The following is a 14,405-nucleotide window of genomic DNA, read 5'->3' as shown; positions in this document are numbered from 1 at the left end:
GACGACGCGCCGAGTTGCCCTGACCTGCCACATCTCACGCAGAGTCTTCAAATTCAGCGTAAATCTCATGAATGTGGTGAAACTGAATGCTGCCATGGAACTTGGCACGGATGTTCGCCCATCGGACTTCTCCATGCTCTTCTATCTGTGGCGCTCACCCGTTCCCGTGTATGGCAGGTGCTTTATTCCGTAACGATTGTGGTAAGGAATGCTTCTCGTTTGCATCAATTTTAGGCACGTGGCCGCTCGCGTACGAACACTTCTGCATGTTTATCCCGCGCTTGGCCAGATACTGGAACCCAAATCAGATGGCTGTATCGCTCCTTTCTTCCCGCAAATCGATTGCTGTTGGACACTTTCCCCGGCTTCCACTCCCCCTGTTTCCGTCGTCTGAAGCTACTTCACTCGTGATCCTACGCTCGGGCGGAGTGCCACATGACGCAAACATTCCGCTGTCTTGGCCCTGTAACTCTTCCGTTGTTTAACTTTTCAACGAAGCCGATATCCACTGCGTACTTCCACTCAAGTTTCTCGTACCTAGAGCCCCGGCGCTGTGCGTTGTTGTCGATCGGGTGTGGCGTGGAGCCCGAGCGAGGACGAAAGCCCCGTACGCTGCATGTGTTTTCGTAGTTTCCGGGACATGTTCCCGCTGATGGATCTTGTCAAATCAGGCCTCTTTGTAGCTGTGGCCATTGCGCGGTAAAAACTGCGCCGCGCGTGCTTCTCGTGTCCAGTGTGCCTCAGGCGGCAAGGAACCTCCGGTCAGACTCGGAGAAGTGAGGTTTCATTATGTGTCAGCTCTCGGTTGGGTGCGTCCGGTGCCTACGTTGATTTACAAGGGGCAACGACAGGACAAGGGGACACTGTGACTCGGCGTAGTTTGAGTTCTACCTTGCACCGGAGAGTCATCTATTTTTCTTCGGCGATTTCAGCAGCCCAAGCCCAGCCGGGTGGCCCGTGAAACGCTTCCAGTGAAAGGTACCGGAAACGGAGAAGTTGTCTCCCTCTCACGATTTTGCGTTCCAGGGGCGTGGGCAATTTCTGGAACCGTTTTCCGGGTTGCAGGGGCGTGACAACGGTGTGTTGGCCGTGTTGGGACCTTGCTCGGTGTGCGACTTTTTGCTCCGGAGTGATTATGGTTTCTCCTGGTGTGTGTTCACCACAAGTTCAGATTGAGTGGCACGGCTCCACATTTCTGTCATCACGCGTGGGAACTTCGGTAGCGGTCCAAATCATTCTCCTGGCGTACGCTCGAGAACGCAACGCATGTCAAGCCTGCTTTCCCATTTCGATCCAAGGGGTTCAGTGTATCTTTCGCCGGTGTGCTGATACCCATGATGGATTCTCTTGGATTGTTTGTTGGCAGCGGTGCCGAGGGAGGTTATGCAGAACCATCCTCTCAGGTTGTCCCGGCGATCCACTGTACACACAGACAGCCTTTCTTCGCAGGTCCTGTGAAATTTGACACATCCTCTGGCAGTCCTTCGGCTGATGGAGAGCCTGGCCTTGGCGAAGCCGTTTCATTGGACCGCCTGCAGTTGCCCACGCAGGCGGACATGTTCATGGGCCGGTACGAGAGTGCGTGTACACTAGGCGGTGGGCTGGATGCGGTCCTTCCACCTTCTTCCTGTTCCACTTCGTGCAGTGCGAGTCCGGATGCGTCGCCCTCTGCTGCATCATCTTCCTCAGGTGCCGCGTGTAACGCGTCTTTTGCAGCGGTCCCGGGCGTCAAAGACTTCAAGTGTGAACAGCCGCTGCAGTCCTTGAGTTCAGCAGTCCCCTCTGTGACCGTAGAACCCAGTCATTTTTTCTCACTTCAGGAAGCGTGCGTGCAGCAAGCTTGGAAAGGTCTGAGTGACAACGGGCAGGGTCACACCTGGAGCTCAAATTCAATGGTTACTCCAATGGCAGCAAGCACTCTGCTGCGCGGACTGGTCAATCTACAAGGACGGCAACGGTGGGCAGGCGCTGCGAGTGCTTGTCCTTCGTATGCAACCGTGCCACAGATTGTTGCACCTACACCAAGCTGTGTCTCTGATGTGGTGGCTCAAGCGAACAAGGTAGACGAGAGTGTCCCCGCATTTGGCCAACTTCAACAAGGGCCACAGAAACTAGGCGGCGTTACAGGCGACGCGCTGAGTGCTTCTGCCCTCTCTTTTCTGTTATTGAGTGGAGCGTCTCAGTGGCTGTCGTTAGAAGAAGGCCAACGAGATGGCCGTCGACTTCTCGAGGCGAAGTCGACGAACGTGTCGTCGGTAGAGAATGTGTCCCAGAGAAGAAAGGTTGCTGGAGCAGGTGCGCCAGTAGGAGATTCTCAGCCTCGCTGCTCAGCGCGGCCTGCTTCGGACGGACCTGGTACGCAAAGAAGATCTTTGGGTGTTACTTCACGAGTCCTTGATTCACAGCGTCGAGCTGCGGCGGCAAGTACGGAGGGGGGGAGAGGCAGCGGGACCAAATCTGCAACTGCCACGATCGGCAACAACAAGGCGTCTTATCACCCTGACAAACAGGTAAGGCATCACACGCTTTGGTGGGAATAAGGTATTACATTCTGATTGTGGTCCCGCGTTTGTGCTCTGATGCAGTCTTTCGAAGGGCCGGGGCGGAATGTCTGTACGCAAATGTACCGCTGGGATGAATATAGGGAGTGGGTTTAGTTTGGTACAGGATGGTGTAGAAAACGTGTCGAGCATGAGTTGAATCCTGTAGTTGACTCATCACCAGTTTGGTTTGTATTCATAACCAGGAGATTTTTCAGTATCGTTTGGACCACTTCATCTGTTCTCTTCTCCCACGTCTGATCTTCGGTTTCCGCGGACAGTGCGTTGTACGCGATCCCGGGCCGCAGGGTCTATGCGAAAATCGTTGTACCCTAGTACGTACAGCTTGCCTATCCTGGGGGGCGTAGTCGTATCGAGGTCGAATCTGCCTTGGCTTGATGTGCGTTGGGGTCTACGGCATTTCATGCTTTCCTGCAGGAGTGGCGTACCCGTTACTACCAAGACGGGAGACGATGCATGCGCACGTACTCAGCGAAGTACTATGGCTATGAAAAAGCCAAGTGCCTCGCGGAGACATTCATCCGCTATGTGCAGGTAAGAGCAGTCTGTCTCGTTTTGTGTCGATAATACAAAAATCAATGACCTGGAGCAGGCTGTGTGTTGGCACCCGATGATGCATGTTCAGTGTCGTTCGCGCTTCTCCCGCAGCTGCTGTTTACGGGTGTCGTCAGCCCTTGGGCAATGTGGGGGCTCTGCGGATTTCTGACCGTGATTCGTTTTTGCGCCCCGGCGACTTCTTTGGCAACTACGGAAGGCTGAACGAATGACGGGGACCGTTCGTGATGAGTACTTCTGTCGACGGGCCGTTTGTGTTTGATCTCTCCTATCACGAGTAGTTTGCTCTGGTGTTCTTTTATGTTCGCAGACTCACGGGACGGTCCCAAGCCAGCAGACGCTCATGCTGGAAGCGGAGCAGACGCGTCTAGCACTGGGGGATGTTGAGAGACAGAGGTGCACCACAGATGCTCCAGTCAGCGTCTCATCTTTTTCTTCGCCTTCTGATACCTCGAATTTCGTCTCTTCTGCCTCCGCACCGGATACAGCACCCGCAAGCCAACACTCTTTCGGTGCTGGGATGTCCGCAAGTAGCAATGGCTACTGTTCTTCGCTGTCGTCCTCTCACGAACCCGATATGGTGAATCCCAGCCCAAGTGCCACTTGGGCGTCGACTGCCGCAGTACGAGACCAGAGCAGCCCGGCTGTTCACGGGAGCACGTCTCCTGTTGTGGCGGACTCGAGTAAGAAAGCGGCCTGCCAGAGAAGTACCTCTTCAGTTGTGCTACCAACGCTGCCGGGCGGTGCAGCTGGTAGAGAGGACAACTTGAGAGCTCATCGGCGTCCATTCAACAAAAAGCGGCCACAAGGGAGTCCGCCAGGATTGCCATCTTCAGGTCTAGGTACAGTGTTGGGACGAGCGAGAGGATCGGCCGAATTACTGGCTGGCAGCAGCTGCGCGTCCAGCCGGGACTCAGCAAAGTTGGGTGAAGCGGTCCTGCGTGGTTCGCAAATTGGATTAGCCGGATTTCCCACCGCAGGGGCAGCGGGCATGACAGCGGAGGCGCGGAGTGCAATGCAGGGCAAAGCCTCAGGAGATGATTGTCCTCAGAACCTTCCAGGGCGTTTTTCGACTGCTGGCTTGAAGGTATGCCGAATGACAGGTGCATCCGCTCACACTGTATGAAAGCGAGTTGTTTGGGCTCTGACGGGTAGGCAGAGAGATGTGGTTAGATGTATTTTCAGTCAGGGCTTGCACTTGGTCGCGGACTGTGGTCCCACGTCGGCTCGGAGAAGAGCTCGCGCACTCTCTGGCCTCCCTGCAGAAACACTCAAAGCCAGTGCGCTGCTGCAGTCCAATGAGCCAGCGACGGCAAGCACGAACCGTGACGGATCGTGCCTTCCTGCTCTTTTTGCGCGGTCCTTTGTACGCAGGGAGGTCCGGCAGTTTCAGCCAGCCTGATTCGTCCGACTGACCAGAGCGACCTTTTCGGCGTTGTTGCACAATCGGGCCGTCTTCGTTCGGCTTCCCCAGCATCAGAAGTCCATGACGACTCAACTCGCTCACGCGAAATGCTCAGGAGTGTGACTGAGAGCGATGTGGTTGCAGCTGCGGCGTCAGTCTTCGCACGGTACCAGCCAGAGGTTGTGTCGAACTCCTTAGCAGGTGTTCCGACGCCGACAGGCGGTGCGAGCGAGACCGGAAGTGGCAATGGGAGCTGTGTTCAGAAGCAGTTTTCCGGTGACAGAGAAATCGCACAAGGACCGGCGAGGCTCATGGAAAAAGCACCGTCTTCGTGTCCGCCAATGGAAAAGCCTCCGGTGCCCGTTTTCGCAACGGACAAGGTTCTAGAAACGTTTCAAGCGCATTGTCAGGAGCGGGAAGACAGGGAGAAGAGTTTCCAGCAGTCGCGGGTCGTCAGTGGGACCGGCCATCAGGAGGCGGTAGAAGATATCACGGTTTCTCTGCTTCAAGCATTCTTCAAAGGTTGTGTCTCGGATTCGTTGCAGGAAGGTCATCCGACTACCTGGGACCCTAGCTTTCTTTCTCGAAATTTTGAAGGCGGAGGCCAACGAGGAGGCGTTGACGGCTTGGACGCTAATGGCGCCGCCTTGCATACGGGGGTATCCTCCTGTGGTAATGACGACAGGTCCCGGAATAGACTCTGCCAGAGTTCGGCTTCTCTAGAGTGTCGGTTTCCTGGTACGCTTTCTTTGTCTCCGTCGGACTGCCATCGTAGCCGGGGAACAGCGGCATACTCTCCTGGACGGGAAGGCACTTCGTGTCATACTTCACACCCAGCCCCTGATTCGCAGACAAGCTGTCCATCTCTCATTGCAAGTAATCATTGTCACCTGGGACCTAACACTGGCCATGGGTCCTTCTCTTGTCTGGAAGCAACGAGCTCACCCTCCGGAGAAAGAGCTGAATCAGAGCATCTGCGTACTTCGGGAAGTTCTCTACACAGCTCGGGAGCCTTCAACCTGGAGACTGTCGGCGGGCTCCACCTCCGTCAGAAAGTACAGCGCCAGCCACATGAACCAGCTGACAAGAGAGCTCGAGAACCAGCAAACTGGAGCCAGATACAAAAGCGGAAGAGAAGTGAGTACGAGAGCGGGCAGGCTCTCGCTGGGTTTTGCTTTGATCGGCCCTCATGGCGGCCGGCACCAGCAACGGACATCTGCGTGAAAGAACACGTGGAAGAAGGTGGATGCTCCACGAGAGAAGGAAAAGGAGCGTGTCTGCAGCCACGGACTTGCGCTAGTGGCGCTAAGAAACACCCTCATTCAGCTGCGGTTGACTGGTTGGAGTCCTTTCACCACGGTGTTCGACTACGTTCTCAATTTCACGGCGGCGAAGCGGCTCTGACGACTGGGCGAGAAGCGCCTCGTGCAGGATCCCTGATCTCTGATTATGTGTTGCAGACGTCTCATGCCGAGAATTTTTTACCGATGTTAACATCCATGTTAGACCAGGGCGCGGAGGAACACACGCGCGCAGAGACGGGAAGGTTGTTGCAGGATGGCCAGCAGTCTCTGGATCTGTATGATGCGAGCGTAAGAAGCGTCTCCACTCTCCCTTCAGCGCTCTTTCATGCCTTTGCAGATCTTCAGGTGCTTGACCACGGCGAGCCCGATCAATGTGGAGAAACGTTGCCGGAAAGCCGAGAGGAGGGTGGCCAACTGCGGTTGAGTGTACCTGGAGGCAATCCGCAAGAAATCGATGATTTAGACCCCAATTTCTCTACAGACGTCGGAATAGAGCAGAGAAGAAAGAGTAGGAGAAATTCAGGTGAAACAGATAGCACGTGTTTCGAGAGGAGAGAAGAGCACTTTGAGGCAAAGACGAGCAAGACGGGAGTAACAAGAGCCGCGGCTCTTGCACTCCAGTTGGTGAATGCGCATGTTGCCTCTCTATCACGTTTGGCTAACGCGGCGGGTCCCCCTCTTTTTTGCGCCTTTGCCTCAGTTTTTGATCAGCAGTGTGGGAACTGGACAGAGGCGGGATCGCTCGATTTAGAGCACGCTTCGGGAATCCGAGAAAGCAATTCAGGTAAAGAGCTGAAGCAAAACTGGATTCTTCGAGCACGTGAAGCTGTTGAGGCCCTGTCTGCCCACGTTCTGAGGGCCGCGGTAGAAGCGGCCTCCGCCGTTCGAGCCGCTGGTTGTGAGGCCGCATGCGCATCTCGAGTAGGGGGGACCACACAGGAGGTGGCCCACGATTCCGAAGCACTGGAAGAACAGTCAACAGCGTCGGAAAGATCGACCACGGCGTCAGGGCAAATGATGGTTGTACCGAGGACCTCACACGCGGAGGCAAAACAGGAGGCGAGTCCTAACGAGCAGTGTGAGGAAACACTCGATCATGAACAACCGAGCGAGGTGAGAACAAGAGTAGGTAAAGAACAGGAGTTTCACTTGCTCGGGAACAAGCAGGATGAGGACAGGGCCAAGGACCAGCTCTTACGGGGACACGCCGAACCGACGACAGAAGACGGGCCACAAAAAAGACTGAAGACTGGGCCCGCACCTGCTCCGATAGATGAGCCGTTAGCGTCAGACGGTAAAACCCGTGCTGACAGGGGCGAAGAAGGGGAGTTCGTTACTCAGGAGACAGCTGGTGAGACAACAGCCCAGAATGATGGAAGCATTGAGAGTCACGGAGTATCTCAGACGCAGGACGCGTCTCCCGCCGTTGGGACTCAGCTAGGCAGTGAAATTCCGGGGTGGGATGAAGGCTTGACTCACCCGAGGGCTGCTGAAACTGTCAACTCGTGCCGGACGATTCAAGCAGAGCAGCAAATGCCATCCGACGAGCCGACTCCCGGCCTTCGTGTTAAAGGCGGAACACATGAAGACGTCGCAAGTGGCGAGGCGAATGGTCCACCTACACAGGACTGCGACGTAGACAGAGCCTCTCGTACTAAGGATGGTGCTATCTGCAAAGATTTGCGCGAAAGAAGCGGAGCGAGAAGCGTAGACAGGGACACCAGAAGTCGTGATGACGCCCCAAGCGACGAAAAGATAGATCGCACGGTTGGTGTGGTGAGTGGGAAAGGGGTCAGTGAACGCCCGGCGTGTTGCAGCTTCGCAACTTTCAAGACGGCGAAAGAGCGTGCGGCGATGCAGCTCCTTGAGCAGTATTTTATGTTAGTCCGGCTCGGAGGCCGACTTGGCGCAGCGCTGGAGAAGGAGAAGGAAGAGAAGGAGAGAAAAAGGCAGCGACAACACGCCGCGGTGAGAATTGGGGCTATAACTGCCTTGGCCCAGCAGCTGTTCAGGGATAACGTCCGACTGCTGGCTGCAGCTGTGTCTGCTCTCAGGGAGGCCACGAAGGTCGGAGCGGCAAAAAACAGAAAGGGGAAGGCGGAATGTGTCGATGCCAATGTGGCATCAAATTTGGAGGCCCCGGGCGTCCGTCTAGCTCCGTCTGTCGCCAACAAGGACGATGAAGGCGAGGCCAGAGATTCGTCGGCGGCACGATCAGCTACCGACCGGCAGGTGTCAGACGTTTGCACACAGGAGACGGGAGGCGCTCGACGGCTAAAGGAGGTTGGGACCTCTGGAGATACAGAGGGTTCTGCCTCGAAGCCAAGCGATTCTCAACTGATCTTGGTCGCCTCGTCAACCCCGACAAGCGGAGATTCTTTACCAGAGGCAGATCCGGACGATCCTGCCTCGCGAAAGTTAACATCTGAAGCGCCTGTTTCGCCATCTTTAGCCACTTGTTGTCCACACACGACAGCTGCGTCTTCTGTGTTGTCCTCTTTATCGGGAGGCTCCCCTACGACGTCTCTTTCACCACAGACGTCGTGCGCTCTCTTCGACGACGCTGCGTGTGCCTCGCAACTTTCAGCAGTTTTGGACGACGCTGTCACTTTTCACGAGGATGGACAAGTCGACAGAGGCCAGAGCAGCGGGACGTTCGGTCAACTGCTTCCCGAAAGAAAGGAAGCGAGTTGTTTGAGCAGTGTAGAAGCAAGGAGCCGGCAGGGGCCGGAAGAGGAACGCTCGAGCTTTCTGAGTGCGGCGGAGGCGTGCCGGGAGATTCAACAGGTCGTCAGAAGGCTCCGTCCAAGAATGGAACAAATCGAACTCTTCTCCAGACGCTGCGTTTCGCTGTTCTCCCTGCAACGACAAGTTCTAGAGCACCAGCGTCTGCAGCTATCTGCTTATGAAGAACAGCGGCTCAGACAGCGTGGTAGGACGCAGTTCGCTGCGTCCACTTTCTCGCGTTGTGCCGCTCGCAGTCGGGGACGGAACTGCGGCGCAGGCACCGACGCAAATGCTGGCTCTGGCGCAGGAATCTGGCGACAAGCCTGCTCCCCGGAGCAGCCGCGAGGCAGTTTGGACTTCGGGATGGCAGGAAGTGTCAGTGAATCACATCTCAGTTGCCCACGGAAAGGCTTCGATTTCGGCCTGGCACTGAGAGGAATGACGCGGCTCTTTCGGGGTGACGCTGTGCCGCGCGGTAGCGTAGAGGAGTGTGAACTTGACGGTGACAGTACTCGTTTCCTCGAAACGGCTCGCGTAGACAGAAAATCTGGCGGAAGACAGTTGCACGGCGGCGCTGAGCTTCTTTCGGCTGAAGATGCACTTGGTCGCTCTCAGCCCGGTACTCTCCAAGCAGATCTGCCGCAGATTCAGAGTCCCTGTCTGGACAACTCGTATTGCTACCGTCGTCTCCATGAACCCGAAGGGAGTTACGAATGGGCCTGTCCTCTGGCGCAGTCTGTCGCGTGTTTCCCGAACGTCCAAGGTCTACCCTGCATCCGTAGCCAATGCGAATTCCGCCAGACGCCTGGTTTAGGTCGTCCAACACGAAAAAGCGGCACTCTACAAAGCCAGAATTTTGCTGGACAGTTGAATGCCGGTGTGGCTCCGATCGAGGGCTCGGATTTGCTCCTGGACGATGTGGTGCTCAATGCAGCGTGCTGGCTTACGCAGCTAGACGAGTGCAAGCGATGGGCAGTAGTTCCTGGGCGTGAATTCTTCGGTGAGCATGGTGAAGAGGACGATACGCTCGAAGGAACCGGAAGTTCGAAGAGAGAACTAGAAGTGATTTCAGAAATGATGAGGGATGGAACGGTGGGTCGAGGAGCTGCGGTGAAGAAAAGACGTTTATTGGAAGAAAGTCAAGACAGGCCTACCTGGCGACTCAGGGGTGAAATCGAAGCCTTTCTGTCAAGCTTGCAGACGGACAACGTGCCGTCTATGCCAGAGATCAGCAGCTTTTTGCATATGAAGGGCAACACTATCTCAAGCTGACGGGACACGAGTGTCCAGCGCGTCATACGCAGAAACATTGATCATGTTTCCGAGTTTTTTCAGTTGTCACTTGTAGTGTTTCTACGGCCCCACTGGTCAGCCCAGCACGTGTTTCCTGTGACCGTGGATGCAGTAAAGCCGTTGTTTCCCGGTGCGCGTGTTCTCAGCGCTGACGCCGGTGACTCTGCCCGCGGGCAGAGCTTTCAATACTCGGTTGCTTGCCTCGGCTGCCGTTCTATGCCAATTTCTGGTGGCTCATTTCAGAGAATGTGTACGAAGGTCGACGAGTCGCCGCCCTCGCGCCTCAGACTGCCATTGAGCCCAGATTTTACTGGGTCTGCTCTGGTTTACGTTCTACTCGTGATATCATTTCACTCCAGCCGCCAACAGATGTGTGTTCTTCGTGGCTCCAGGCGGGCCCGACGTTGTCTTCGACGAAAACGAATCACATTGAGTTCATTACCTTGTTTCCCACACTCAGACCGTTCCTTGCCGTACGCGATGTTCGCGGTAACCGCCCGTGTCTCACGCTTCCGTCCTGGTTGCGTCAAGCATGTTCGCATACTTACAACATCAAATTGGCCCAGCAGTACTGTGTACATCAGACTTGATCCGGCGAAAGAGCTTTTTGTGTGAAGTTGTGGCGGGTGTGAGAAGGTATGTGCTGCGCTATCTCTTGTTTTATCGCTGCATCGTCTGGTCGAATCATGTCCTTTTGAAAAATTTGTGATCGTAGAGGCCCGTCAGCAGGCTGCGCAAGTGGTTTCCCGTAACCGTATGTGGTGTGTGTGCTCCACAGTTTGAAGGGTTTTCGCTCTTGTAGGACGATCGTTCACGCAAAGCGTAACTGTAGCTGTGCAGTCGCGGAGACAGAATCCCTTCAGGAGCCGAGGCCCGTTTCATTTTCACTGACAGAAAGAGCGCTGTTGTGTGTGCTGTTATGACAAAGGAAGATTGTTTGTCAACTCTTGAAGTTTTGACTTCACCACGTGTCGCAGGCTCTGCTGAAATGAACTTGATGATGAGCTATTGTCCTGACAAATAACTAGCCCGCGCAGCAGTCTGGTCAGCCATAGGACCGTAATCGAGAGAGGAAAAAACACCACGCAGCGCGTGCCGCTCAGTTCGGTGAAGGCCAGTCACCTGTGTATTTGCAGAGGGACTGCAGGCATGAGGCTGTCGCGTACTCGAATACAGCACGTTCTTATCCTCCCACCCGGTCGACGTCTCGGCAGGCAGATAATGCTTGAGTGTGGGCAGACTATCACCGGGATCTCGAGACAGCTTACGCGTGCCTGCTGCCCGACGAGGCCTCAGGGAATACAGAGATAAGGAGCGGTCATGCGAGCCAGGATGCTGTAACCAACTATCTCGGCATCACTCACGAAAGCGCCCAGGTCGGAGCTAGCTAACCGATCGTTCGCAATCCCCAGTCGGCCCTGCTCACGTTGCTCGAGAGTGACACCTGGTTCCCCAGTCTTCCCGCGTTTGGAGATTACAGGTATCTCGTCCGGCACTGATTCCGGGGCTTCCAGTGTGGTACATCGCCGCCAGACCTCGTCACCCGTACCGCGGGCTGCCTCCGCTTCGTCCTGCGAGCAGGACCTCCCTGTCTGCACTCCACTGCCACAAACCACCCACCTTGCGTCTCGAATCGGCCGTACACACAGACCACTGTCAGGTGGCGTCCCCACCGGCTCGAGGTCTACTGCGCCGTTCTTTCCCCTGCCCGCTAAAACCAGGCTGGCTTCTCTAACTCGGCGCAGATGGCGGCTATCTAGTCCACTCTGTACACGCGTCTCATGGTCGACTAATATCACGCGGTTCCGAGCCCGTGCACCACTCCCCAAACCTGACTCACGCCCACGCATCATGTCTGCGGCGATGTTCACGGTAGCTAACGTGAGTGCTGCCTGCGCCTCCGCCTTCGCGGAGCTGCTGCGGGGAACCCTAGCCGTCCTCTTGGCCTCATGCACTTTCTCTACCAATGGCGCTCTGTCTGGCCTTGGCATTTTGTTAGATGTAGCTGGAGACACCATTGAAATAGGCGTCCCCCATTGCCGAGCAAAGGTCCTCTCCGGTCGCGTCAGTCGCACCTCGGGTTCGAGAATATCCAGCAGCTCTTGAGTAGGAATGAACTGCGAAAGCCACTCAGGAGACAGATGGTGCTCTGCAGACATGATGAAAAGAGGCATCTCCCGGTACTTGGCTAAAGCAGAAGATATAACAGCTTCTTCAAACGCTCGTCTCCGGCACACAGAATTAATCTCCTCTGGTTCCACCTTTGACTCGTTCGCAACGGCGCCTCTCAGATCCTTCAGTCTAGTTGCACAGCTACCACGATCCGCCGAAGAACGCCAATCTGCACAGCCTTCGCTTGCCTTCCCTGTTGCTTCTCCCCGTGTTAATACTCCTGCGGTAGCAGAATCGGAAATCCTGGAAAAATGCGACGCGGCAATGGCAGCGAAAAACTCATCTGTCTTGACGTAAGCTCTCGGACTGGCTGACGGGTCCAAGACGGTTTTATGGAGCAGTTTAGACAGGTAGTGCGCCGACAGAAGAGACGGTCTACACGCGCATGCTGGCTGACACATGGAAGAGCAGCTGCTTCCGCCTTTTTCATCGTCGGTTTCGTGAACTGGTTGGCGAGTTGCGCAGCGGAACACAGAGCGACGGGACCGCGTGACAGCCGTCGGGTTCACATCCTCTGAAAACAGCCGATGGAAGCACTGGTTTTCTCCGTTGGCCAGCTTCCTCGACACCGGGCCATGCGTGGGAAGTAGACAGCGGAACTCCGCTTGGCGCATCAAGTGGCGCAACTTCCGTGGTAGCCCACTGGATGAAAACACCTCGTGCGAGCCCGAGGTACGATACCCGTGTCCGGAAACGCAGTCAGAACGCAGGCGCAACGCGTAACCAACACAAGAGTTGAAAAAAGAGTCTGATGAGAAATTAACATGTATAGTCTTGCCAGGCCCACTCCGTCGTGCTGGCTCCCTCCTCTTCAGGGTCTGAAGCAGTCGGCTTCGCTCCCTCCCCTTGATGTACCGGGACAGGCGACGCACTTGTGCGCTTGAGGACGCCCAAGCGTGCAATCGAGAGGCGGTAATCTGTTTTGTAGCTTTCATTTTCGATCAGTCGCTGCACCTGTACTTCCCAGCAAGCGAGCAGATCGGTTTTTGCTGGCATGCACTCGGACGGAGCTTTAGTTCGCACAGACGGGCAGCCCGCGGCAGAAACAAACACTGGACGCACCTTCTACGCCTGCCCGGCAGCAGGAGGATTTGTCGGCCCCCCCTAAGTTCCTGCAGCCTCGGGAGTTGGTCATCTTACCAAGCGTAGCCAATGCGACCGTGCATTATCACACAGTCATATAACGAAAAAGATCCCAAACAAGAGCCAGACTGGCTGAATTCAACTCCAAGCTGACTGACATCTCCTTTGATGTGGCCCCGAAGGTCTGACCGAATAAGGGGCCACCGCGGTACAGGGGACTAGGGTTGCCGCTGCTCCCGGTCAAGCACGGGTACGGACTTGTAGAAGTCCTACTCGAATCTATCCGTACTTTGCTCTGACCTACGAAACCTGCCTGCTCTGGTGGCAAGTGCAGCGTCGGGACACAACGCGCCCCACTCGGCAGCGCTTCGCGAAAGCATGCGTCTCTAACCGTTCACGAGGCACATTCAAAGAACGGAAAAAAAAGCAACACGCAGCAGAAAAGCACTGCTTCGTAGGCCTCTCCCACGGAGCGGGAGTGACTGCTCACAAAAGAAACAGCAGAACGACGCAGCCTGCCAAATACCGGCCGGGAGGCCGCTACTCGCTGTTGCTAGTGCCAAGAGGGCGGAAGGCAGACGCGTGCTCTCATTGCCTCCAATTTCGCCCTACAAACTAGTGCAGATGGCACGGGACGCCGCCGCGCGTAGGGGAAGAGATGCACGTAAGATGTCTCTCCTCTACCGGGGGGGTGGGTGGAGGGGGAGGCGGAAATCCCACCGGCTGCATTACTCGTGTCTTCCGTGTATCTCCAAAGAAAAAGAAAAGACTACAGTCTTCCGCAGCCTCGGGGACAAGCAGCGTTGGTGATCCCAGCTCTGAGCCGTACCCGAAATTTTTCTACGGGTCAGTCCTGAGCAAGTCCAATGCATGCTTGCGTCTCCAACACGCATCCCCCGAAAACTGCGCGGCAGCTGCCGTCCGGCAAAGACGCAAGATGCAAGGCATATGGCACCACTTTCCTCGCGGGGAAAGTGGTCTCCCTCGAAGAGGCGAAGAGTGGGAGGCACAGAGATGTTTTAGGGTCCAGCCTTGGGGAATGGGAGCTTAATCGGTTTCAGATGAAAGACATTACTGTAGTGATCTGTCACTACCGTGAGACCACGCTTGTTGCGTCGGGAAGCGGGGTGAGACAAACCCAGTTTTCACACGGTCAGAAGTCACTCGCAATTGTTCAAACACACGCTAACACAACTCTGTTCGTACGGAAGGTAGACGTGGGCTCCGCCGCGCGCAGCACGATCGCCAACAACCGCAATCCGCTCTTGACCCGTAACATCTGCGTGGAGAACACCTGTTGTTACG

At 55.7% G+C, this 14,405-nt stretch overlaps 2 protein-coding genes across 2 annotated transcripts; both read left to right on the top strand.

The window, feature by feature from the left end:
• CSUI_006100 (ap2 domain transcription factor ap2viii-3) lies at positions 1-10,898 on the top strand. Its single transcript, XM_068066265.1, has 4 exons — positions 1-2,510; positions 2,979-3,095; positions 3,427-4,203; positions 4,491-10,898. The coding sequence occupies exons 1-4, from the start codon at positions 1,335-1,337 to the stop codon at positions 9,822-9,824; spliced, it is 7,404 nt and encodes a 2,467-aa protein (XP_067921756.1). The 5' UTR covers positions 1-1,334; the 3' UTR covers positions 9,825-10,898.
• On the top strand, positions 10,755-13,918 carry CSUI_006099 (uncharacterized protein). The gene has a single exon (XM_068066264.1). The coding sequence runs from the start codon at positions 11,697-11,699 to the stop codon at positions 11,949-11,951; it is 255 nt and encodes an 84-aa protein (XP_067921755.1). The 5' UTR covers positions 10,755-11,696; the 3' UTR covers positions 11,952-13,918.
• Positions 13,919-14,405: the final 487 nt, after the last annotated feature.

This window comes from Cystoisospora suis, assembly GCF_002600585.1.
Source record: "Cystoisospora suis strain Wien I chromosome Unknown contig_3041, whole genome shotgun sequence".
Lineage (NCBI taxonomy): Eukaryota > Apicomplexa > Conoidasida > Eucoccidiorida > Sarcocystidae > Cystoisospora > Cystoisospora suis.
Note: the sequence above shows the minus strand (reverse complement) of the source record. Positions and strands in the feature narration are given on the sequence as shown.